At 39.8% G+C, this 27362-nt stretch overlaps 1 protein-coding gene and 1 pseudogene across 4 annotated transcripts in view; one reads left to right on the top strand and one right to left on the bottom strand.

Annotated features, from left to right (window-relative positions):
* The window catches only part of DMXL1 (Dmx like 1), a 132790-nt gene extending 124267 nt beyond the window's left edge, over nucleotides 1-8523 (bottom strand). For all 4 annotated transcript variants that reach the window (XM_045999093.1, XM_045999094.1, XM_045999095.1 and 1 more), the window contains exon 1: nucleotides 8387-8523. In XM_045999093.1, coding sequence (XP_045855049.1) covers nucleotides 8387-8473 — 87 coding nt within the window. In that variant the 5' untranslated portion in view covers nucleotides 8474-8523. The remainder of the gene's footprint in view (nucleotides 1-8386) is intronic.
* Nucleotides 8524-22024: 13501 nt separating this feature from the next.
* LOC123939418 lies at nucleotides 22025-22156 on the top strand (annotated as a pseudogene).
* The last annotated feature ends 5206 nt before the right edge of the window (nucleotides 22157-27362 follow it).

Below are 27362 nucleotides of genomic sequence, written 5' to 3'. Positions count from 1 at the left end.
CTAATGATATATTCTATGTCGGCTAATTGAACAAAATAGAAATAAATAAAATTTTTACTTGTTAATTTTAGCCATTCTGACTGGTGTGAGGTGATATCTCATTGTGGTTTTGATTTGTATTTCCCTGATGGCGAGTGACGTGGAGCACTTTTTCATGTGTCTGTTGGCCATCTGGATGTCTTCTTTGCAGAAATGTCTGTTCATGTCCTCTGCCCATTTCTTGATTGGATTGTTTGTTCTTTGGGTGTTGAGTTTGCTAAGTTCCTTATAGATTTTGGATACTAGCCCTTTATCTGATATGTCGTTTGCAAATATCTTCTCCCATTCTGTCAGTTGTCTTTTGGTTTTGTTAACTGTTTCCTTTGCTGTGCAAAAGCTTTTGATCTTGATGAAATCCCAACAGTTCATTTTTGCCCTTGCTTCCCTTGCCTTTGCCGTTGTTCCTAGGAAGATGTTGCTACAGCTGAGGTCGAAGAGGTTGCTGCCTGCATTCTCCTCAAGGATTTGGATAGATTCCTTTCTCACATTGAGGTCCTTCATCCATTTGGAGTCTATTTTCGTGTGTGGTGTAAGGAAGTGGTCCAATTTCATTTTTCTGCATGTGGCTGTCCAATTTTCCCAGCACCATTTATTGAAGAGGACTCTGAAAAACAACCTGAGGGTTTTGAAGGGTCAGGGGTGGGAGGTTGGGGCAACCTGAGGGTTTTGAAGGGTCAGGGGTGGGAGGTTGGGGGAACAGGTGGTGGGTAATGGAGAGGGCACGTTTTGCATGGAGCACTGGGTGTTGTGCAAAAAGAATGAATACTGTTACGCTGAAAAAAATAAAATGAGGAAAAAAAAAAAAAAAATTTTTTTAAAAAGAACTAAGCTCAAGCCATCGAGCTCAAGCACCACATTTCCTGATTTCAAACTACATTACAAAGCTATAGTAATCAAAACACTATGATACTAGCATAAAGACAGGCACCATGAACAAAAAAAGGAAGAGAATCATGAGCTCAGACATAAACCCACGCACATATGGTCAACTAAATCTTCAGCAAAGGCACCAAGAATATATAATGGACAAAGGATAGTCTCTTCAATAAACGGTGTTGAGAAACTGTACATCCAATTGCAAAAGAATAAAACTGGACACTTATCTCACATTATACACATAAATCAACTCAAAATGGATCACAGACTTACATTTAAGACTGAACCATAAAACTCCTAGAAGAAAACACAGAGAAAAAGCTCCTTGATATTGGTCTTAGTCATGACTTTTCTGATGTGACATGAAAAGCACAAACAGCAAAACCAGTAATAAACATGTAGGACTACATCAAACTAAAAAGCTTCTGCAAAGCAAAAGAAAATAAAATGCAGAGTCAACCTAAAGAATGGGAGAAAATTTTGCAAACCATCTCTGATAAGGAACTAATATGCAAAGTAGATAATGAAATCACTCAACTCAATAGCAAAAGAACAATCTGATTTTTAAAAAGGTAAAGAACTTGAATAGATATTTTTCAAAAAAAGATATACAAGTGGCTAGTAGGTACATGAAAATAAGTTCTTCTTCACTAATCCTTAGGGAAATCAAATCAAAACCACAGAGAGATATCACCAAATGGCTATTGTCAAAAAGATAAGAGATAACGTGTTGATGAAGACACAGACCAAAGGAAATTCTTGTGCACTCTCATTGGGAGTGTAAACTGTTACAGATGCTATGGAAAACAGTAAGAAGGTTCCTAAAAAATTAAAAATAGAACTACCATATGATTCAGCAGTCCAACTTCTGGTATATACCCAAAGACAATACAATGACTATCTCAATTAAATATGTGCACTCCCATATTCACTGCAGCGTTATACACAACAGCCACAACATGGAAACAACCTAAGTGCCTAACTATAGATGGGTGGATAAAGAAAATAGGGTATATATTCACAATGGAACAGTATTCAGCCATAAAAAGAAGAAAATGCTGGGGCGCCTGGGTGGCTCAGTGGGTTAAAGCCTCTGCCTTCGGCTCAGGTCATGATCTCAGGGTCCTGGGATCGAGCCCCACATCGGGCTCTCTGCTCTGCGGGGAGCCTGCTTCCTCCTCTCTCCCTCTGCCTGCCTCTCTGCCTAGTTGTGATTTCTCTCTGTCAAATGAATAAAATATTTAAAAAAAAAGAAGAAGAAGAAGAAAACCCTGACATTTGTGACACCCATGACAGCATAATGCTAAGTGAAATAAGTCAAAGAGAGAAAGACAAATATATGTATTCCACTTATGCACAGAATCTAAAAACATTATACTGATAGAGATAGAGAAAAGAATGGTAGTTGCCAGGGGTTGTGGGGTGGGAAATGTGAGACTTTGGTCGAAGGGTACAAACTTCCAGTTGTAAGATAAATAAGTTCCAGGGATCTAATGTGCAGCATGGTAACCACAGGTAACAATATTGTACTATGTACTTGAAAGGTGCTCTAAGAGTAAAGCTTTAATGTTCTCACCATAACAACAACAAAATTACAGTAAAGATGCAAAGTAAAGGGCATGTCAACTAGCCTGTGATAAACATTTTGTAACATATGCATGTAGCAAATCATCACAGTATAGACCTTAAATTTAAACAATGATATAAGGCAATTATATCTCAATAAAGCAGGGGGGGGGGGACATAAATCTATACAGATAATCTAATCTAGGTATCACTCAAGAATCACTTAAAATATACACATCTTCTTATGCATAGTTCTAGAAGACTATTAAAATTAATTCAGTCTTCTCTGTAGCTTATACAACATGATGAGGTAAAAAGCATGGAAGTATACCAAGCCCTCTCCCCGCAAAAAACAGGGAAAACAGCTTTAAAGTGAGCTAAGTATGTACCACTTTATTCTTTTTTTTTTTTTTTTAAAGATTTTATTTATTTATTTGACAGAGAGAGATCACAAGTAGGCAGAGAGGCAGGCAGAGAGAGAGATGAGGAAGCAGGCTCCCTGCTTGAGCAGAGAGCCTGACGTGGGGCTAGATCCCAGGACCCTGGGATCATGACCTGAGCCGAAGGCAGAGGCTTTAACCCACTGAGCCACCCAGGCGCCCCCCACTTTATTCTTTAAACAATCCATCAACCTGGTTTAAATAAAACCCTAAGAAGTAACACAATACATGGTATTTCTAAAACCAAATTTAAAACTAGTTTGACAGATTGTTCTAAAATAAATAAATTCTCAGAATTTCCCTTCAAGGTGTCCTGACTATATTGCATGACATTATCAAAACCATAAGAATAGCACTGATTTATCAAATAAACCGCCATGCTATTTGGTCTCCAAAATATACTGATAATTGATACATTAGCTGCTTCTGTCAAGAGATCTGTAATGAGGACAATCTATTACTAATCAATGAAAATTAAGTTAACAAGTGAAAATTCTTTTGTTAGATACCTGTAATATTAGGTTTACTAATTTTGAGACTAAACAAGATGCCCAGGAAGAATTGAATTCAATGTGCTATCAAGCATATAATCATGATTTTTTACTTAAAATTGTGACAGAAAACCTTATCAAATTTCTAAATTTCAAAAATTATCCAAGGCTGTAGCAGCTGGTATTCAAACTTGGAAGTATTGTGATTTCTGTAAAACACTTGGATTTCTTATTTTCACTGTTCTGTTTTTACCAACCATACCAGGTAAATATCCTAAGGAATTTCTTCCTGGTATATTTCCTGGTTAAATGACTTGAATTGTAAAATACTGTAATTAACATTTTTCTCATTTTTAAACATATAATGTTGAAGTTCAGTTTTGCTTCAATAATCTTAAAGGTACTTTAATACTATTTAAAACCCAGTATTTTAAAATAGGCCAGTTTTTAAGAAGAAGTCTGATGTACTTGTGATGGCATATGAGAACCACAAAAATCTCTTTCCAAATGTAAATAGTATCAAACTTTCCCTTCCTGTATTCTCTCCCCTTACAAAGACCTATAAGTCCCCTCAAAAAAAAAAAAAAAAAAAAAAAAAAAACAAACCAGACAACAACAACAAAAAAACCCTTTCTGTCCTCCCACCTATAAAGGTTTCCCTAGAGTGAACAAAACAAAAAGCTAAACTAAAAGATGCTTACCATGACAGACATAGGAAGAAGAATGCTAATTCAGCCTCCATTTCTCTACCAACCAGATAGCTGCATCAGTCTTTTGACCCCTAATTGGGGTCCTCTGGCTGTGAATACTGGGTTGTCTAACAAAAAGGAAGCCTGGAGCTCTAACATATTTGTTTTCTCTCCTATAGCAAAGATGTGTAAATTACAAACTAGAGACAGGAAGTCCTAAATATTAACACAGTCTGTCTCTTATAAATTACCTCCCTTTCAATTTCATTTGAAACAGTTTCAACACTAACCATAAACGATGAAATGAGAAGAAAAAAATCTATTGTATATTAAAGTACATATGTCATCAGTATGCAGAGCGATACTAGAAAATCTAGATTTGGGGCGCCTGGGTGGCTCAGTGGGTTAAAGACTCTGCCTTCGGCTCAGGTCATGATCCCAGGGTCCTGGGATTGAGCCCCACGTAGGCTCTCTGCTCAGCAGGAGGCCTGCTTCCTCCTCTCTCTCTGCCTGCTTGTGATCTCTGTCTGTCAAATAAATAAATAAATCTTTAAAAAAAAAAAGAAAACATAGATTCAAACTAACTGTGCCTCTTTTTAACTGTTCGCCTTTCATAAACAAAATACTTTTTATTCTAAAAACAAAAGTTGTCAATAGATCAGAACCAGTTTGCTCACATATTTTCACTCTAATAAACAGCAGGAAATTAACAAGGAAAAAAGACTGAGGGAAGCATTCAGGTAAAGAAAGAAAAAATAAAGAATTTTTGCTTAGTGTGCAGGAAAACCATTGCTAAGAAGTGACTGAACAAAGTCTAAAGGAACTTTAATAGAATCATTTTATTTGGACTCGAATCTAAATTATTAAAGCTATTCTAAAATACAGACTTTTAATTATATTGCAACAAGGCTTCTTTAAATACTATTCATCAATTCAACCAATATTTATTGCCAAGCATTAGTATGAGTAAAACTTTAATTTTATAATAATTGACATTTTTGAGGGTTTTACATATACTAACAATGGAACAGAACTTAATACTTTTTCATGTAACAACCCTATGAATAGGTACTACTCTGGCCCCATTTTACAGATGAGGAAAGAAAGGAATTTAAAAAAACTTGCAGACGGATGTACAGCTAACCATAGGGACGAGGCTGTAAATCAAACCCAAGTAATAACTCTACTAATAGGAGCCACCAATACCTTAATCACTGTTCTAGATGGTCATAATGAAACCATGGGAGACACAAGGCAATACTGGTTAATAATATAATGAAAGTAGAAATAAAGTGGCTTGACAGCACAAGACACATGGTCACTGCCTACTAGAAGTTCTCAGACTAAGAGGGAAGTCAAAATACTCCATGTCAGTTTAAGCAGTGAGATGTTACCTAATACTTAGACAAACAAATTGTATCAGTAAGTACATATTTTTAAAACCTAGAATCCATGAGAGATGGCATTCAATTTCATTTCAATTTAAAACCTGTCAGACTTCCTTTGAGAAACAGGATCTCATTTCTTGCAAACTTTCAAAACAAGAACAGGTAAGTTATCAGCAAACATGAGAAGGGAGAAATTACAAACACAGGATGTCTTCACAAAAGGCATGAAGTGCAAGAGAAATAAATTCATTCTTCAAAGGGGCTTCCAAGTGGAAGATCTCATGTCTCTCCCTCAAGTCAAACTGAAATTTAAAGATTTTTTTAAGTCTGTACATACCATTAATGTCTGATATTTTATTTCAAAGAAATAAAATCAGAAGCAGTTAAAAACAATTCAAGGAGTCGGGGTACCTGGGTGGCTCAGTGGGTTAAGCCTCTGCCTTCAGCTCAGGTCAAGATCTCAGGGTCCTGAGACGAAGCCCTGCATTGGGCTCTTTGCTCAGCAGGGAGCCTGCTTCCTCCTCTCTGCCTGCCTCTCTGCCTACTTGTGATCTCCAATTGTCAAGTGAATAAATAAAATCTTTAAAAAAAAAATTGAAGGAGTCAAAAATAAACAGATCTGCTTTTTAACATGAAAAACAGGCAATTTCAAAAGAGATAAATTTAAAATGTGTATATATGGTGTAGAGGAAACTGAAGGCAAGAAACTTAGTTTGTAATAGAACAAGCAACATAATGTTAAAGGGTCAAGGATGGATTGGGTACAAAGGAAGAGATGATTGTTAATTCCTAAACTACCACCCAAATTACAGAGAACTAGGGTACCTTTATACTAAACAAATGAAAAATTTATTTTTATCTAATTTACTAGAATCCTTCCTGAGATGTGGGAGAAATCTGCAGTAGGCTTGGTAGGAGATGATTAAATCTGGTCTATGGAGGGGCACCTGAGGACGGCAATCAATTAAGGGTCCAACTCTTGGTTTTGGCTCCAGGGTGGATCTCAAGGTGGAGAGATTGAGCCCCTGTTCCCTAACCCCTATCCTACTGAGGTCCTGCTCAGGCTCAAGGCCCACTGAGTCTGCTTAAGACTCTCACTCCTTCTCCTTCTGCCCCTCCCCCCACTGCGGGCCCCAGGTGCACTCTCCCTTGCTTGCTCATTTTCTCTAAGATAGGTAAATAAAACTTTTAAAAAAAGCTGGTCTATGGAAATAGATTTTAAAACAAGGTCACAGAAGAAGCTACATGATGGTGTATAATAACCACACAGAGTCTCTGGTATATTAGCTCACCTCTTCTTTAAAATAACGCGGAAGCATTCACCAAGATTTTATATACACTTAGAGGGGTCATCTAGGTGTACCTAGGCCAGTATATTGTACGTACTTTAAAGTTCACACTATGGCATAGATTCCAAAAGCTTTCTTTGGAAAAGTTGCTAGAATTTGCATTGGAGAAAGCACTCATACAACTTTAGGAGATGTTACCCTCCTATAATCTCCCACTAGAAAACCCCCTTAGGATGCTGCTTATTTCTTCCATCTTAATACAAAGAGCAGAAAGCAATGTCCAGCTATAGGGGGTCTAGAGTAGCTCACTAAGACCCTCAGAGTTCACTCTTCCCCTGAGCATTCAGGCTAGATTAACATTTAGCATCAGAATCTCAAAATTGCTACTGTCAAATGCAAGCTAAGATATATATGAATCTCTCCAGGGAGGAGGTACGTACTTTCTCTGAGAATGAGTACTTAGTTATCACAGATCTAAAAGCACAATTTAGGTATGAAATTCCTATACCATGTTAAATTATCACTATTATTTAATCTAAGATTTATTTTGACTGACAAAGACCACAAAATAATTCATAAGTAAAACAGAAGAAACCCTAGGGGATTTGTTAGGCTGTTTACTTAGTTTCACTTGCTTATGTAAAATTAAGTTTTACTTTTATTCTTAACGAAGAGATAACAACACAAGTTATGGCAAATATCCTCAGTATTATAAATATGTTTAGACAATGGGTATCATATGCAGTACTTACTTACAGTGTGAAATTATTATAAAAACTATAGTTAAAGCAGAAAACGCCACCGCACTGTTAAGTAGCTAGAAGTTTGGGGCCTTCCTCCTTCCATCTGAGAAGACCAATGAAAAACTAGTCACGTTCAGTACATCTTAACCTGGAACTACCACTACACATCAGGGAAGTTTTATGGGAAAACTGTAATGCAACTTTTAGTAATTAACGTGAGCAATCTAAAATAAACAAAAGTTTCCCAGGATTTCTGAACTGTTATGGAATTCAAAGGATGACAGGAGAGAATTACTTATGAAAAATCTCTTCTTTCCAAAGTTATTCCTTGGTGAATATGAAGAAAACTAATGAAAACACTGTTTTCACTGGATTACTCAGCGCTAAATGTTGATAGCAAAGAATTAATTGTTGTAAGACACCCACTTTTTTTAAAATTACAAAGATACTTGATCTTAAATTAGTATAAAGAAATTAAACCAATTTCAACTATTTCTACATTTGACAATTTAAGGCTATGGAGTAGGATACCGAAACGCCACCATACACATTACAACAAGGATTTCTGGATAAACGATTTTAATAAACCACCCCAGTCCAAGGACGTCAGACTAGAAACTTTAAAAATCCTACAAAACATTCTAACTTCCGACCCAGTGCCTCGATGACCGACATGTTTCTCCCTCCTTCGCTCTCAGAAGCCAAGTCCGCCAGGTCCTAGGAGCGGGGACCTTCGTGGGGGACCTGGGGACCCCAGTGCGGGCGACCAGGCGTTCCTGGCCTCGGCCCCGTGAGTCTGGGCCGATCCCGGCTGACTCAGGGGCGCGGACCCGCCACGGGCGACGCAGGAGCCTCCCTCACTCACCGTGAAGCGCTGGTTGCCGACGCTGCCCACGGAGAAGCAGTGGTCGCCAGGGTTCACAGCCCCGGTCAGCACCTGGTGCAGGTTCATGTCTGCGCCCTAGTCCAGCAACGGACGCCGCGTCCGGCTCATGCCCAGGGTCAGCTGCCGCTTCCCTCCTCCTTCCCTCAGGGGCGGCGGCCGCTGTTGGGCGGCGACGGCGGCAGCGACAGGCGCCAGGAGCCGGAGCCGCTCAGCTGGGGCCCGCAGTTCATCCCGAGCCCCGGCGGGCAAGGCCCGGAGGGGGCGGGCCGCCAGGAGGGCGCAACGCGGCGCTCGTCCGCGCACCTGTCACAGCCTGCGCGGGCCCAGGTGAAGCTCCGGGGCGACTCAAGCGCCGAGATCCCAGGCCGACTGCACTTAGGAGGGCCGCGCAATCCACACAGTTCTTCTCGGCTCGGGGTGGCTGGCCCAGACAGAGCCCCAGGGGCGCAGGCAGCACGCGCTCGCCTTCCCCGCCTGACCTGTCCCTTCCCGGCTCCGGTGCCCGCCACCCCCACTGGCCTTTGCCGCTTACTACGCGTCGCTAGGGCGCTTCAGCCGAAATATCGCGAGATTTCCCGCGGCGAAGAGGAGTACTGCGGTAAAGGACTCACTTTTTTTTAACCACAGTTTGCAGATCCGCAAGTGGATAAGAAAACGCCTGGTCTAGTCAGATGCTGGCCAATCACGAGCGCCAGTCCACCGACGGCCCCGCCCACCACTAAGGACAGGCCAGTCGCTTGGAGGCTGGTGACTGAGTCTGTCGGTTTGAGTGCAGAAGAGAAGGACCCCAGCAGAAACACAATGAGCCTAGAATGAGGTAAGAGTAGTCGAATTATGCTTTAGGTTGGGGCTTAAGCCGTCGGGTCAGAAAGCGTGAATGGAAGAAATGCGTTATAAATGGAGGAGCAGTGTCCTCCGTCCTGGTAGAGACTACAAGTCCCAGCAAGCACCGCTCCTCCCCAGGCGGCCCTTGGGGACTCCCAAGTTGATGTGACCCCTTCTGGCATCTCTGTCCCGGCGTAATAGTTTCTCCAGCCTTCCGCGCCTTTCCAACTCGCTGAGCAGGGTTATTTTGAGAGACTTAAATACTCGACAAGTGTTAAAATCAAGTGTTTTCACCTAAATTTTCCTGAACTTAGGTTTTGAAGAACCGCTGACTATAATTACTGCACCAACCTTACGTTGAGCGTTTGTTTCTGGAAAAAACCCCTAAGGATTCCAAAAGATTAGTGTCACAGTTACAACTGCTGTATACTCTCAGTGTATTTTGACCCAAGTCTTGTGTTATTGTTGATAAAATATCTGTTCATATGTTTCCCTGCATATATTTAAGCCTCTGAAGTACGGACTGTCCTCTTCGACTGTGTATCCCCAGTGTCTAGCGCAGTGTCTGTCCCAGTATAGATGTTGGGTAAATATGAAACGGATGAATATGAACAGGAACTCTCCACCCAAAAAGGGTAGTTTGTTAAAAATTGCTAAATTGATTTTTATATACTTTTGTCGTGGTTTAAAAAAATAAAAAAACCTTCACTCTGATACTTGGATGGGAGTATTAATTTTATCCCTTTATGCTTTGCGAAGAAATTTTTTTGCAATGTGCATTTTTTTTCATTGATTTTTCTTTTTTTTATATATATATTTTTAATTTATTTATTTTTTCAGCATAACAATATTCATTGTTTTTGCACAACACCCAGTGCTCCATGCAAAACGTGCCCTCCCTATTACCCACCACCTGTTCCCCCAACCTCCCACCCCTGACCCTTCAAAACCCTCAGGTTGTTTTTCAGAGTCCATAGTCTCTTATGGTTAGCCTCCCCTTCCATGCAATGTGCATTTTATTTTGCAGTAAAAGTCACTGAAGGGGCGCCTGGGTGGCTCAGTGGGTTGAGCCTCTGCCTTCGATTTGGGTCATGATCTCAGGGTCCTGGGATCGAGCCCCACATCGGGCTCTCTCGTTGACGGGGAGCATGCCCCCCCCCCCCCCCCCCCCCGTCTGCCTCTTGGCCTACTTGTGATCTCTCTGTCATATAAATAAATAAAATCTTTTTTAAAAAGTTACTTTAAAAATAAGCTTAAGAGGGACGCCTGGGTGGCTCAGTGGGTTAAAGCTCTGCCTTCAGCTCAGGTCATGATCTCAGGGTCCTGGAATCGAGCCCCACATCAGGCTCTCTGCTCAGCCGGGAGCCTGCTTCCCCCCTCTCTCTGCCTGCCTTTCTGCCTACTTGTGATCTCTCTGTGTGTGTCAAATAAATAAATAAATAAATAATCTTAAAAAAAAAAAAAGCTTAAGAGCCATCTCCCTCTTTTAATTTGAACAATGTCAGTAGAATCCCATTACTTATCCCAGTCTCTTTATAAAAATAAGGGACTTAAAACTTAATTTGTCTTTTAAATAACTTTTATTGAGGCCTAATGTACATACAACTTAATTTCTGTTTTAATTATAATTCAAATCTTATTCAGAGTGGCTTTAAGTTAATTTTATATTTTAGAGTCTAACTGAAGTTTTTTGTGTGTGTCCTACATAAATTGTATCTGGCCAAACGTGTTTACTCATTCTATCCTGCCCAGTTTTTAAGTTTTCAAGGGCATGCAGTATAGCAGAATTAAAGAAACTGAGTGACCTAGTAGTTAGGAAATATGAGATCTACTCCTGATCTCACATTAGCTGTGTGACCTTGGAAAGGTTTTGCTAACTTTAAGACTGATTTTCCTCATCTGTAAAATCAGCAAGTTTAACCTATCAACAACATTTTGCTTGGCATTTTCATTCCTGCAACTTAGTACATCTGTTAGTTTTTATTAAATTCCTTCAGCCTTGAGTTAAACTACCTGAGTTTGAATCCTAGCCTTACCACTCAGACAGGTTATTTAATCTCTCTGTGCTTTACTTTCCTTATCTATAAACAAGAGATAATAGCAGACTTTCTTCATATAATCACTAGAAGGATTAAATAAGAACAGTGTTTGGCACATAGAATTCAATAGATGTTAGTTGTTATTATTATTATCACTATTACTAAATAAACCTAACCTTTTAATGTATGGTTACTCTTTCTAATGTTTTCCAGTTGGTGTCATACCCTAGTCCAAATCAAACTTTCCAGGGATGCTTGAGACTGTGACAGATGTTCTGAGGACATGCTAGTCTATCTAAAACTGTGGTACTACAGTTCCTAACGAAAAGCAAGGGTATTCTTTTGCTTCTTATTCATCAAAAATACTCCTACTTATTTATTAAATTGCCCATTAAACAACTTGTCTTTGATATATAGCAGATAAACTGTTTCACTGAAATAACTAAATGCTAGTAATTTATCTTTTTTCTTCCTCTGCAACTCCTGCCTACTGTCAGGTTTTATACAGGCCTGAGCTAAGAATGGTTTTTACATTTTTAAATGGTTGAAAATATCAAGAGAAGAACACTTCGTGATAAGTGAAAATCGCATAAAGTTCACATGCCCATAAATAAAATTATATTGGAATACAGCCATGCATAATCATTTAGGTATTATCTAGGTCTGCTTTCATACTACAGATGCAGAGTTGAATACAATTAACCATTGAACAAGGCAGGAGAAGTTCTAGTCTCAAAGGGGAAGGGGGACTTGAATTAAACTTAATAAGTGGTGACAGTGTAAAGAACAGCAAAGAGACTAACCTCTGAGACCCTGGAGCGAAAAAAGGAGCGTGTAGGAAGCCTGCTCAGACTGAGAATTATTCGTGCCTGTTCTTCACTCTCTGATCTCCTGAAATCCTTGTCATTATCCTCCTCTCTGCCACCCTCATCCTAAACTCATTAATATAAATTCCTAATCTCTGAGTCCCTGTGCCATGGGAGCCACCAATAGGGGCTTCAGTTCCCTCTGCCAACATTCAGTAGATGAAGGAGACTGGAAGTAAACAGAGTCCCTCATCCTGTAACAAAGGCTGAATCAGGGGCACTCTGTTGCTGGAATTTCACACAAGAATTTGGAACTTCCTGTTTCATAAAAACAAGATGAGGGTGTCTGTGCATCTAAGACACTGACTGCCCCAGGAACCCGTCTGGACTGGCAACAGCAACCTTGCTATAGCAAAATCTATCATGGAGATTACAGGTTAAATAGAAATTCGAGCGATGAAATAGGACCCCAGCCATCCTTTCTGTATTGTTACTATAGAAACATTAATTCTAATGACTCTAAATTTTGGAGATTGCCATTAAATACTCTTGGCTCACTCTCACTTGCTCAACTGAAGGGTTCTCCACCCATAAGCACTTAAAGGACAGTTATTTATAAAAGCTACTATTCATTAAACACAGAGTCTACATTATCATAGGTATTTTATTTATTTTATTTAAATCTCAACAAACACTATATTACAAATGAAGAAACCTAAACTAAAAAAGAGACTAAATATTCTCCAATACCATATTAGATTTGGATCATATCATCACCCAAGAATTTGAACTCAGATTTTGTGGGCTGCAAAGACCCTATAAGTGTTCTCCAAAGACCCCTGAATCCCAAAGTGAATACAATCAGAGTCTACCACTTACCTCCTTGCTGACAGTGTGAGAAGGGACAGAGAAGGTGAGATAACTTCTTTATGTTGGATCTTCAGGGATTTTTCTAAGGAAAAGAACCATCTTCCCCAAATACTTTTCTCTTCCTCTTCCTAAAGATGCAAGAAAAGCTGACTTCCTTACTTTGACCCACTCCCAAACTAGAGAGACCATAGTTTGTTGAAAGGTAAACATCTCCAGCCAAGAGACTCCTGATGTTTTCCTACCACTAAGGGAAATGTTGTGGAGTGGGACCGGGCATACTGGGGTTTGGATTCATTTTCCCGCCTCCTTTGCTTTGCTCACATTTCTTTTCCATCGGCAAATGCCAGAAAACACACACAAAAAGAAGAAACAAAAACCGCAAGATCAACCTCCAACTGGGCGGCACCCAAGTCCTCCCCCTACGCAGGCCACACCAGAAAGCTTCAGGGAAGAGGCACAGTACTCCCTTTTTAGATGAGGGGTGGGGATGAGGGGGCAAAGTGAATAAATTAGAATAAGTTAACATGGGCAGGCAAGGAATGCAACTTTGTGGTGGGACAACACACAAGAGTTGATGTGGGGGGGCAGGGGGCATCTCCAAAGGTTACTACAATAGGGGTAAGACCACTATGGGGAGAAGTCAGATTTACCTCCACATTCTTCCCAAACAGAGCAGAAGAATTAAGAGTGGAGGGGAAAGATGCACAAAAGGAAAAGGTAGATATCTACCAATTAGGTAGTTACTCACTTGGTCAAAGGCAAATACTTATCAGAAAGTCTTGAAATTATAAGTAAGTCACACATATACATCAATTGTGGCTTTAATCTGACAATAACGCTCCATATGCCAACTGGAATTTTCATTAGAGGGAAGTAGAAGTCGAGAGAAGTAATTTTGCTCTCTCTCCCTTTCTCTGCCATTGTGGTATGTGCACTTGACTCTGCTGTGTCTTCTCATAAGACTTTCAGGATCAAACAATTCCTGGCCAATAAACAAAAGTGGAATTGTCTCATTTTCCAATGGATTTTGATGAAAATTGCTAGTAGAATAAGGTACAAGGCCAAGAGGAGACTTTGGAGAAGAACATTTTCGGGTCTCTAAGGAATCACACATGAGATGACACTCATTTAGGCTGTTTCAAGGTCACTCCCGTCTTACTATGTCACTGAAAATATCACTACCATCTGGACAGCTCGACATGTTTTATTGGGAATACACCTCTTCTCTTTATGTTTCTGCACTAATAGGTTGGTTTAGTAATAAATATGTGGGACCTTTTGTTTAGAAAAAAAAAAAAAAAGGCGGAGGTGTAAAAAAAAGAGAAGCGGGGGCGCCTGGGTGGCTCAGTGGATTAAGCCGCTGCCTTCGGCTCAGGTCATGATCTCAGGGTCCTGGGATCGAGTCCCACATCGGGCTCTCTGCTCCGCAAGGAGCCTGCTTCCTCCTCTCTCTCTGCCTGCCTCTCTGCCTACTTGTGATCTCTCTGTCAAATGAATAAATAAAAATCTTAAAAAAATAAAAAATAAAAAAAAAAAAAAAGAGAAGCAAGACAACAGCAGGCAGTTTTTTTTCATCCTTTTTTCCATCCAGGAACCTGAGGTCAGTGGACTCTGGAAAAGTAATAAAGAAAAGGAACTATCACAATCAAGATCCCAGCAAGTTATTTTGTGGATATTGGCAAATTGATTCTAAAGTTTTATAGCAAGGAAGAAGACGCACAACCAGCAAACACAACATTGAAGGAGAAGAGAGCTGGAGGATTGACACTAGACAGTTTTAAGACTTACTATAAAACTCCAGTAATTAAGACAATGTGGTATTGGCAAAAGAATAGACAAACAAATCAGTGGAACAGAAGAGAGAGCCCAGAAATAGACCCACATAAATAAAGTCAACTGATCTTTGACAAAGGAGCAATACAACGGAGCAAAGATAGCCTTTGCAACAAATGGTGCTACAAAAACTGGACAACCATGGCCAAAAAATTAATCCAGACAGAGACCTAAAACCTTCATAAAAACTAACTCAAAAATGGGTCACAGACCTAACCATAAAACACAAAACTATAAAATTCCTAGAAGATCACATAGGGGGAAATCCAGATGCCCTTGGGTTCGATGTTGATTTCTTAGATACAGCACCAAGGGCATGATCCATGAAAGAAACAGATAAGATAGACTTTGTTAAAGTCAAAACTTTTGCTCTGTGAAAGACATAGCAACAGAATGAGAAGACAAATCATAGACTGGGGGAAAATATGTGCAAAAAACACATCTGAAAAAGGACTGTTAACAAAATATACAACAAGCTATTAAAACTCAACAATAAGAAAACAAATTACCTGAGATATTACTATACATGTATTAGAATGGTTAAAATCTGAAACACTGACAACACCAAATGCTGGTGGGGAAATGGAGCAACAGGCACTCTTATTCGTTATTGGTGGGACTGCAAATTTTCACAGTGGAAAATAGTTTGGTGGTTTCTTACAAACTAAACATACTCTTAGCATATGATCCAGCAGTCATGCTCCTTAGTATTTACCAAAAGCAGTTGAAAACTCATGTCCACACAAAATCCTGCACATAGATGTTTATAACAATGTTACTGATAATAGCCAAATCACGGAAAAAATAATTACAAAACACCAAGATATTCTGGAAGCAAAGAAAACAGAAGGTGTACGCATTCCCCAAATAGAATATAAACAAAGCTTGTCAGGAACTGTGCTTGAACTCAATCATGTATGTGTTATGGAATAACTGATGAGTAAATGAGTAAATAAACTGTGGTATATCCAGACAATGGAACATTATTCTAAAATAAAGGTGTTAAACCATGATAAGTTATGGAGGAATATTTTTTTAAGATTTTATTTATTTACTTCTTGGAGAGCGCACAAGCAGGGGGAACAGCAGGTGGAGGGAGAAGCAGGCTCCCCCCTAAGCAAGGAGCCCAGTGTGGGACTCGAAATGAGAAGTCAGCGCAACCTGGACTGCCTCTCTCTAGTGGATGGTTGGGCTCCAGGGCCCTTCACCAAAGGGAGGAATGGCAGTGGCAGTTCTCACGACAATGGCATTACAAGCCTGGGAAGCATCAGAGAGCACGTTCAAAGTAGACTACAGATATCTACAAAATCCCACCAGAGTGCATGCCCTTACTTGCTGGGCAGTCCTGCCTTACATTAGGTTCATTGGCCACAATAACTGACTCAGGAATGGACCCTAGCTGGGTCAGTCAGAAGCCTTCTCTGGGATTTTTCTGCTGCAGCTAGCAGGGAACACTTGGATTTTTTTTTTTTTTTAAGATTTTATTTATTTGAGAGAGAGAGAGAAAGAGCATGAGTGGAGGGGGGCAAGGGGCAGAGGGAAAGGGACAAGCAGACTCCCCACTGAGTGGAGAGCCCTACCTGGGCTCGATCCCAGGACCCTGAGATCATGACCAGAGCCAAAGGCAGACACTTAACTGACTGAGCCACCCAGGTGCCCCAGAACACTTGAATTTGTTAAAGAAAGGACCATCGTCCCTGAACAGAGATGATGATTGAGCGTTTAGAGAAGAATGGACAGAGAACAGTAGAGCTAAGTTCTATTTCTTTTTTTTTTTTTTAATATTTTATTTATTTGACAGAAAGAAACCACAACTAGGCAGAGAGGCAGGCAGAGAGGGAGAGGAGAAAGCCCAGGACCCTGGGCTCATTACCTGAGCCGAAGGCAGAGGCTTTAACCCACTGAGCCACTCAGGCGCCCCTAAGTTCTATTTCTGACTGGAATGATGAGGATGTAATGATAACCTCACTTGAACTCTTGGTTCAGTCCAGCATCATGCCTACCTTGCCCAGTTATGTGATCCCCAAATCTTCCCCACCTGCTTTTTTTTTTAAATGGGTTTGAGTTTTAATTCTGTTTCTTCACTTTGAATCCCAAGATTAATACACGATAACTTACAGTCCACCAAGCAAGAGACTTCCAATTATCCTGAATCTCCAGAAAATATTAGCATGTGAATCAGCGGAGAGAACATCAGATAGGAAAAAAGCCAAGAAGAATACCATTCCTGAAAAGTGTTCTATATATAACTCTACATAACTTGGCACAATTGCTGCAGGTAGGATTTTTTCTTTTTAAATAAAAGTATGGATACCAGGAAGAAAATTAGTTCCACAGAAAAAAATCTGGCAGAGCTCTGAACAAATAGCTGGGTCATAGGGTAGTTCTATTTTCAACATTTTGAGGAACCTCCATGCTGTTTTCCAGAGTGGTTGCACCAGCTTGCATTCCCAAATAGAAGAAAGCAGAGGTGAATTGATTTCATCTGTTGATTTTTCCTTTCTAGCAAAGAAACAGAGAACCTTTCTGAGAAGGAAATTCAGTAAACAGCACTCTAAAAACCCTCATTTCGGTGCCTGAAATTGCTAGAGATTCAGATGGTCAGAGTATTTTTCTTTCCCTGTGTTCTGAAAGCACACTGCCGTGTTCTCAGTGCAGAGGCTTTTGATTATAGTTCTTGGATCAAAAGCATCCTGAGAGAGCAGAGGCACTCAAGGTTGTAAACAGCTCATTAATTAAAGCACGTCTATCTGAGTAAATAATGGATTTTCAGCAGAAAAGGCCTTTTGATTCCCGAATTTTAAGAACTTGAGGTAGATAAAGAAATGCTTTTTTCTACATATGAAAAAGTCACTTTTGCTGTGTATAATTCTGAAAAACAATCTCATCAAGTTTGTGTTTTCAAAAATGAAATTAAAAAATAGTATAGGATGGTATTTCTACATGTTTCTGTCTCCTGTGTGTAATGAACTTGGGTGTCTAAAATGCTACATTTGTTTGCTTAGACCATTTTCTTCCTGGAGAAAAAGGGGTAGGGGATTTTGAAACTTTCTCATGCAATAGTAGGAAAGGAGACAGGCTGCTGATTACCAGAATTGGATGACTGGAAATAACATTTTACTAATGTAGTGAAAAATGGGGAGAAAACAGCAGGACAAACCTTTTTAGGTGGTTAAGGCCAAGACTGATTTTAGTGTTTGAATTTGAAATAATCATAGGACATCCAAGGTAAGAGACAGAGAGCTGGGATTGTAGTTCAGGAATGATTACACAGCTGGTAATGCAAAACGGAGACATTGAGTTAAGTGTCAAGAGTTGACCCTCAGGAAGGGAAGGGAAGTTGTTTCCAGGAAAGCTTCTTTCCAGGGAAGAAGCTTAGTGACTACCCAGTATGGTCACAGGGTCAACTCCCCTAATGCAGTCAGGTAGGTGGGAGGGTCATGGAGGAACAATAGGAGGAACTTTAAGAAGTATGGTGTTTGAGGGGGCGCCTGGGTGGCTCAGTGGGTTAAGCCGCTGCCTTCGGCTCAGGTCATGATCTCAGGGTCCTGGGATCCAGGCCCGCATCGGGCTCTCTGCTCAGCAGGGAACCTGCTTCCCTCTCTCTCTCTATGCCTGCCTCTCTATCTACTTGTGATCTCTCTCTGTCAAATAAATAAATAAATAAAATCTTTAAAAAAAAAAAAGAAGTATGGTGTTTGAAAAAAAGAAAAAGTGTGCTGCTCAGAGTGTAAAAAGAAGTCAAGTTAAGACGAGCACTGGATTTAGAATTTTAGGAGTCACCTTCAGGTGTTATGGGTCACCTTCAGGAGATCACAGGGAGGTTGTAAGAAGGCATGGGCTGGCAACAATATCTATAAATTGTCTTTGCCTTTGTATCCATTCATTGTCATTTTCTCAAGCTGGGTCCTGAGAGTGGAAAACTATGAAGAAAATTACAAGACTCTGGGTTGCTTGGGTGCTCAGTCAATTAAGCGTCTGCCTTCAGCTCAGGTCCTGATCTCAGGGTCCTGGGATCGAGCCCCTCAGTAGGCTCCCTGCTCAGTGGGGAGTTGGCTTCTCCCTCTCCCTTGGCCCCCTGCCTTTGTCCCTCCCCACCACTCATGCTCCTTCTCTCACTCTCTCTGATCTCAAATAAATAAATAAAATTTTTTTAAAAAAGAAAAGACAAAGAGGGTCGCCTGGGTGGCTCAGTGGATTAAGCCGCTGCCTTCGGCTCAGGTCATGATCTCAGGGTCCTGGGATCGAGCCCCGCATCGGGCTCTCTGCTCCGCAGGGAGCCTGCTTCCTCCTCTCTCTCTGCCTGCCTCTCTACCTACTTGTGATCTCTCTCTCTCTGTCAAATAAATAAATAAAATCTTAAAAAAAAAAAAAAGAAAGACAAAGAAAATTACAAGGCCGTGAAGAATTAGCCCACCATGAGCGACTCAATCTCCTAGCCAACCCTTGATTCTGAATGAGAATAAACTATCTCTTTCTTTCTTTCTTTCCTTCCTTCCTTCCTTCCTTCCTTCCTTCCTTCCTTCCTTCTTTCTTTTTCTTTCTTTACTGCCTCCCTTCCATGCTTCTTTTAAAAATCAGGTTGTTTGTTAAGAATTAAAAAGTGGTTGGGGGGCGCCTGGATGGCTTAGTCGTTAGCCTCTGCCTTCTGCTCAGATCATGATCCCAGGGTCCTGGGATGGAGTCCCTCATCGGGCTGCCTGCTCAGCAGGGCACCTGCTTCCCCCTCTCCCACTCCCCCTGCTTGTGTTCCCTTTCTCTCTCTGTCAAATAAATAAATAAAAATCTTTAAAAAAAAAGAATTAAAAAGTGGTTGAATTTCCCTGGTACATAGAAGGTTCTGACAAGGAGAGGCTCTGACTGGAGAATACCTGGACTGAAGTAGATAAAAGGGCAGTAGTTTCCTAGGCTTCAGTCAGACAGAGAACAAGTCCTTTCTAGCCCTGGCTCTGGACCACCGCCCTGAAGAGTCTAATTAGTTTGCTTCTCTGACCTTGATTACTACCTTGAGAAGAGGCTTTAAAGCCTGTTAGTTTCCTAAGCTTGGCAAGCCCCAAAGTCTCAATGTAGTCAGCAATCATGCCCTGCCCAGACCTCTTGCTGTCTGACCACATCACTTAGCTAACCCCATTTGTGTCACAGCCTGTCCTTATGCCTCCTTTGGGAAAGCCCACCTAAGAAAGAACTCCTTACACAAAGAGAAAGATTTAAAAGATTTTTGATGGAGTAAAGACCAATCAAATAAGGAATCAAGGGTTGAGGGGTTGGACTTGGAAATGGTAAATGTAGAGATAAAGACCTTTACCTAGAAAGAGTAGAGGTGAAATAACAAAGGTTCAACTTGATAGACTTCAAATCTTTGTACAAAGTAGGATGCGAATCGTTCTTGAAAAGGGAGTATGAATTATATAGCATGTGAATTATATCTCAATATATTTTGAAAAGGGGTGATCATACACAAAGAAATGGAAAGACCTTCTGTGCTCATCTGCAGAAAGAACAAATATTCTTAAAATGTCCATACTTCACAAGCAGTCTTCATATTCAGTGCAATCTCTATCAAAACGAGAACGGCATTTTTAAGGGAGCTAGAGCAATCCTACAATGTGTATGAAACCACAAAAGACCCTGAATATCAAGCAATCTTGAAAAAGAAAAGCAAACCTGGAGGCATCACAATTCTGGACTTGATGTTATATTGCAAAGCTGTAGTAATGAAAAGGGTAGGTAGGGACACAAAAACAGACACATAAATCAATGGCACAGATTAGAAAATTCAGAAATTAAATCACAATTATATGGTTTCCTGCTTTGTTGAAGGAAAGACTATTTGCTTGGAAAAAGACAATCTCGCTTCAACAAAGGATGTTGGGAAAACTGGACAGCAACATGCAAAAGAATGAAAGTGGACCACTTTCTCATACCAAACAGAAAAATAAATGCAAAGTGGATCAAAGACCTAAATGTAAGGCCTGAAACCACAAAAATCCTAGAGGAGAGCACAGGCAGTAATTTCTCTAACATCAGCCATAGCAAGTTTTTTCTAGATAGGTCTCCTGAAACAAGTGAAACTAAAGTAAAAATAAACTGTTGGGATTATAGCAAAATAAAAAGCTTCTGCACAGTGAAGGAAACAATAACTAAAAGGCAACTTATGGAATGGGAGAACATATTTGCAAATGAAAATCTAATACAGGGTTAGTATCCACAGTATTCAAAGAACTTGTAAAACTCAATACCCCCAAAACAAATAATCCAGTTAAAAAATAGGCTGAAGATATGAACAGACATTTCTCCAAAGAAGACCTCTAGATGGCCAACAGATACATGAAAAGATGCTCATCATAACTCATCATCAGGGAAATGCAAAGCAAAACAACAAAGAGATATCACCTCACACATGTCAGAAAGTCTAAAATCAAAAACATCAGAAACAGCAAATTTTGGCAAGGATGTAGGGATAAAGGAACCTTCTTACACTGTTGGTGGGAATGTAAACTGGTACAGCCACTCGGAAAACAGTATGGAGTTTCCTCAAAAAGTTAAAAATAGAGCTACCTTGAGATCCAGCAATTGCACTTCTGGGTATTTACTCAAAGAATACAAAAACAGTAATTCAAAAGGATACAAGCACCTCTGTGTTTATAGCAGCATTATTTACAATACTGAAGTTGTGGAAGCAACCAAGTGTCCATCAGTTGATGAATGAATAAAGTAGAGGTGATATGTATATAATTTCAGCCTTGACACATTATGGAGGTTCCTCAAGAAGTTAAAAATAGAGCTACCTTAGGACTCAACTATTGCACTACTAGGTATTTATCCCAAAGATACAAATGTAGTCATCCAAAGGGGCACCTGCACCCCAATGTTTATAGCAGCAATGTCCACAATAGCCAAACTGTGGAGGGACCCCAGAGGCCCATCAACAGATGAATGGATAAACAAGATGTGGTGTACACACACACGAGAATATTACTCAGCCATCAAAAAGTACCATTTGAAAAAGAATAAATGAAACAAGATGGGATTGGGAGGGAGACAAACCATAAATGACTCTTAATCTCACAAAACAAACTGGGGGTTGCTGGGAGGAGGTGGGGTTGGGAGAGGGGGAGGGGGTTATGGACATTGGGGAGGGTATGTGCTATGGTGAGTGCTGTGAAGTGTGTAAACCTGGCGATTCACAGACCTGTACCCCTGGGGATAAAAATACATTATATGTTTCTAAAAAAAAAAAAGATAGCTTTGCGCAGTGGCAGTATCGTAGCCAATGAGGTTTATCCGAGGCGCGATTATTGCTAATTGAAAAAAAAAAAGAAAAGAAAGGATGAATACCCAACTTTTGTAGCAACATGGACGGGACTGGAAGTGATTATGCTGAGTGAAATAAGTCAAGCAGAGAGAGTCAAGTATCATATGGTTTCACTTATTTGTGGAGCATAACAAATGACATGGAGGACATTGGGAGATGGAGAGGAGAAGGAAGTTGAGGGAAATTGGAAGGGGATTCGAACCATAAGAGACTATGGACTCTGAAAAACAACCTGAGGGTTTTGAAAGGGCGGGGGTGGGAGGTTGGGGGAACCAGGTGGTGGGTAATAGGGAGGGCACGTATTGCATGGAGCACTGGGTGTTGTGCAAAAACAATGAATACTGTTATGCTGAAAAAATAAATTAATTTTTTAAAAAGTACCATTTATATCAATGAGGATGGAACTGGAGAGTATTATGCTAAGCAAAATAAGTCAATAAGAGAAAGACAATTATATGGTTTCACTCATATGTGGAATGTAAGAAATGGCACAGAGGATTATTGAGGAAAGGAGGGAAAACCAAATGGGAAGAAATCAGGGAGGGAGATAAACCATGAGAGACTCTCAACTATAGGAAACAAACTGAGGGTTGCTGGAGGGGAGATAGATGGAAGGATGGAGTAATTTGGTGACAGGCATTAAGGAAGGCATGTGAAATCTTGGTATACTGAAAAAATAAAGTTAAAAAAAAAAGGAGGGCATATGATGTATAGCTGTTCTTTTTTTTTAAGATTTTATTTATTTATTTGACAGAGTAAGAGAGCACAAGCAGGGGTAACAGTAGAGAGAAAGGGAGAAGCAGGCTCCCCACTGAGCTGGAAGCCCCATGTGGGGCTTGATCCCAGGACTCTGGGATCATGACCTGAGCTGAAGGTAGATGTCCAACCATCTGAGCCACCCAGGCACCCCTAGCATGTTATGCATCCCCCTTAATGATGTTTGTATATGGAGTGATTGGAACTGTCTGCACGTTCCTCTTTTCATTTCACATTGAAATATTACACTGCTCCAGTGGTTTGCACAGAACCTGTTCAACTTTCTAGTAGTCATTCCAGGGAAGGAAAAAAGAGACCATAAGCATATGTTTCCTCATCAACGAACAAACATGATGGATATACTAAATATTCCAATGCCTATGTAACATTTATATAGGATGTTTTAGGCAGTATATAACAGACTATGCAATTATATAACAGTATATAACAGACTATGCAACCATTAGTGTCTTAAATAATAAAGACATGTAAATTGTGTCATACAACAAAGGCAGTTCCAGGATAGAGCAGTGACAAAATGTCAGCTTTCTCCTGTTGGACTCATGCTGGTTTTAGCAGTTCCAAATTTTTCTTCACTAGAAAACATATAGGACAGCAGGAGGGATGGGGAAGGAAAAGGGTATTTTTCTCACTTTCTACTTTTTCCAGTGAAGAAACTTTTTCTAGGAAGCTACCATGCAAACTTCCTATTATATCTTTTTAAAAAAATACTTTATTTATTTGAGAAAGAGAGAGAGCGAGCAGACTTCACATTGAGCATGGAGACTAACATGGCACTTGATTTCCCCATCTAGGGCTCCATCTCCCAATCCAGAGATCATGACCCGAGCTGAAACCCAGAGCAGGACACGTAACTGACTGAGCCACTCAGGTGCCCCCTATTATAACTTAATGGCAAAAAAGGGGGTCACAATGCAAACCCCTGGATTTAAGGGAGGTTGAGTAGGTGAATAACTGTTTTTTTAGCTTTAGAGATAGAAGTGCAAGAAAGGAGTGGGCTGGAAATAGCTTTTGGTTAGACAACAAAGCTGTCTGCTACATTACCCACTGGGGAAAGAATAATAAACTGAAAAGATATTTGCTTGAGGTACTTCCAATATAAGCAGATGTCATTTAAACTTAGGTAAAGCTCAAAAGCTGAAGACTAAAATTTGAGGGAAAATAGCACACTTGAATAGCAAAAAAAATATTTCAAAAACCAAAACATAAGCCTCTGAAAATGTTATGAAAGGAAATCTGATTAATATAGCTTTATGTTTCGGATTCCACTACTTTTGGTAGGACTATATTTCTCTTGCAGAATAGCTAACTTTTCCTAGAATTCTCCTTTATTACCTCCAGAGTAGATTCCTAAAGGGCCAACAGTCTTGATGTTTCCACTCCAACAAGTTAACCAGGAGTGTCTCTAACAACAACTTGTAATAGTTGTATTTATTTTTCTTTCCATCTTAATTTTGAATTGGGTCACATTTAGCTTCTCTATACTTCTCAAAGAGGTTTTAAGTACAATGCTACATATCCTAAATGAAAGTGAAAATGAAAAATGTTTGGAGAAATGTAACCTAATTCTCTGAGAATTAGGATCCCTGCATGGATCAAAAACTTAGAAAAACAAAACAGCTGTTTTCCATTCAAATCATGACCAAGTCATATGTTGAAAAGCTGTACTCCTAATTAGTAACTTCTACACTCAAAGAATATCTTTTGTATGTTTTTTTAAATTATACAAATGGAGAAAAGGAACCACATTGTGTTTTAATGTTATTAATAAATGAAGCAATATCTTCATTTATTCTTATATTCTTATACATTCTACTTTTAGCAACTTTGACTATGTTGACCCTTCAATTTTTCTTTTTCTTTAAAATTTTTTTAAATTAACATATAATGTATTATTTGTTTAAGGGGTTGCAGGTCTGTGATTCATCAGTCTTACACAATTCACTCTATGGTGTGAGTGCTCACCATAGCACATACCCTCCCCAAGGTCCATCACCCAGCTGCCCCATCCCTCCCAGCCCCCTCCACTCCAGCAACCCTCAGAAAGTGTTTTTTTTTTTTTAATTTTATTTATTTGTCAGAGAAAGAGAGAGAGCACAAGCAGGAGGAGCATCAGGAAGAGGAAGAAGCAGGTTCCTGAAGGACCCCAATGTGGGATACAATCCCAGGACTCTGGGACCATGACCTGAGCTGAAGGCAGATGTTTAACGAGCTGAGGGACCCAGGCGCTCCTGATTTTATTATTTTAGGATAATTTTAGGTATAGCATGATTGAAAGACAGAGGGGTACCTTCTGTAGGGGCCAAAGGGACATCACTGCAAAATATGCCACTTTGGCATATTGATTATTTTGAATTAAAATTACTTTAGGAACACCCAGTACAAGAAGAGCACTCTGACCCTCTTCATCTCAATAAAATAGGAAATAAACCTCCCCATGTAAAGGTAACCTCTCTGTACCAGAGATGGGGAATTTAGTGCCAGAAAGTTTGTATAATAAACAAGCCTTGTTACATTTTACTAATTTACTATCCCAACCCAAATTCTGTTTAGAATTCCTTAATAGTTGAAGCTCCCTCACATAGTTTTCTCTGTCCTGTCAATTCTTCATGAGATTTATTATCTCTTTGTCTCGAAAGTAAAAAACTGCCTGCCTTAGTTGTTTCTCTAGCTCTCAATTTCATTATAAGGCCTCTGTGTGTGTGTAATTACATTATTTTAACCCCCCTCTTGTTAGTCTGTCTTATGTGAATTTCATTCTTAGAAAAGCTAGAAGAACTTTAAACAGCAGAGAAAATTTTTTTCCTACCCAGTAGCCCACACAAACATACCTTCCCTGATAATCAATATCTTGTACTATAGAAAGGTACATTTCCTACTATTGATGTACCTACACTGACACATCACCCCAAGACCATAATCTACATTAGGGTTCACTCTTGGTGTTGTAACATTTTATGGGTTTGGACAAATGTGTAATGATATTTATCAAGGATTACTATATTGTACAGAATAGTTTCATTGTCCTAAAAATATTCTGTGCTCCACCTTCCTACATTTTATATGTTAAATCTGGCATCCCTAACTCAAAGGCTTTCAGTCGTCATGAGGACTACCTCCTCTCAGGAAGAGCCTGTTGAACATTCTTGAGTTCAAAATATTGTAATCATTTATTCATTCAGCAAATATTAATTCACAATACTTTCAGGTGTTTGCTAGGTATCCTATCCTTCGCTAGATGTTGTAAAACACAAAAATGAATGAGACATAATCCTAACTCTGCAGGGGTTGTGGAATGCTGGCTCTCCTAAATCACCTAAATAACTTGTTGGTGGGACAAAGCTGACTTTATTGCTTAATGCAGTCAGGGAGGGCACTACTATAACAGAATTCAAATAGTCTCAGAGAGGGAAGGGCAAAGTTGGGGTATTTATAAGTTTGATTTAAAGCAGTTATTTTAATTCCAGTCCATAGGGAGAGGGCATGTTGATTAGTATTGGGTTTGGATCACTGTATAGATTACATGGATGTTATCGTTTAGAATTGGTGGACACAGGAGGTGAGGATTTTCTGGCAAGTTTTGGAATACAAACTGTTTTCTGATACCTTCTATTGAAGAATTTATGGTTTATCCCAGGAAATTCCACTGCTTTATATTTTCCTTTAGATCTAATTAATTAATGGTTGTTTGCCCTTTCCTGGGAAAATCAACAATTATCCTGGACAATTATGCCTGGAATTTGACCGAGGCATAATGCTACTTTGCATAGTTCTACCACCGAGACATCAAAGAGAGTAAATTTCTCTGTGATTTTACCTATATCTAAAACATGGATGATCGTTTTGTTATGCTCTGAAAATGAAGATGATCAGTCATAAGACTGATTCTGTCTCTCGGCTTACTGTTTTGGCAGAAGAGTCATAAGTTTCCCAAAGAGAATTTATAATTTTATTAGAGTCAAGTTCGTTAGCTAGGATATGATTTATCTTGAAGAGATAAATCCTTTACTTCTGACAGTTTATAGGCTGTTCAAAAGTTCATCAGGCCAGCAACTAAGACATGATTAAGAAGATTCCTGAGTGGCATTGTCTTTTTCAGGCAGTGGATTCCAGATTCTTTTGAAATAACAATGTCTTTAAAGATTTTATTGATCTGAGAGACAAAGAGATCATAAGTGGGAGGCACGGGCAGAGGGAAAGGGGGAAGCCGAGTCCCTACTGAGCAGAGAGCCCAATGTGGAGATTGATCCCAGAACCCTGAGATCATGACCCGAACTGGAGGCAGATGCTTAACCAACTGAGCCACCCAGGCGCTCCTGAAATAACAATGTCTTTAAACTGTGTGTTAAAAGAAGCTGTATGATTTAACTAAGTCCTTGGTAATGAAACCTCTGCTTTGGGAACCCAGACATGAAAATAACTTTTGCAAGTTAAAAATGAGCTCTTCAGCAGCCTTCCACTGTGGTTTGTGTAATCACAGTGACCACAGC

The sequence above is a fragment of the Meles meles genome, chromosome 3, assembly GCF_922984935.1.
Source record: "Meles meles chromosome 3, mMelMel3.1 paternal haplotype, whole genome shotgun sequence".
In the NCBI taxonomy this organism is placed as follows: Eukaryota; Metazoa; Chordata; class Mammalia; order Carnivora; family Mustelidae; genus Meles; species Meles meles.
This window is presented reverse-complemented; position numbering and strand designations above follow the sequence as displayed.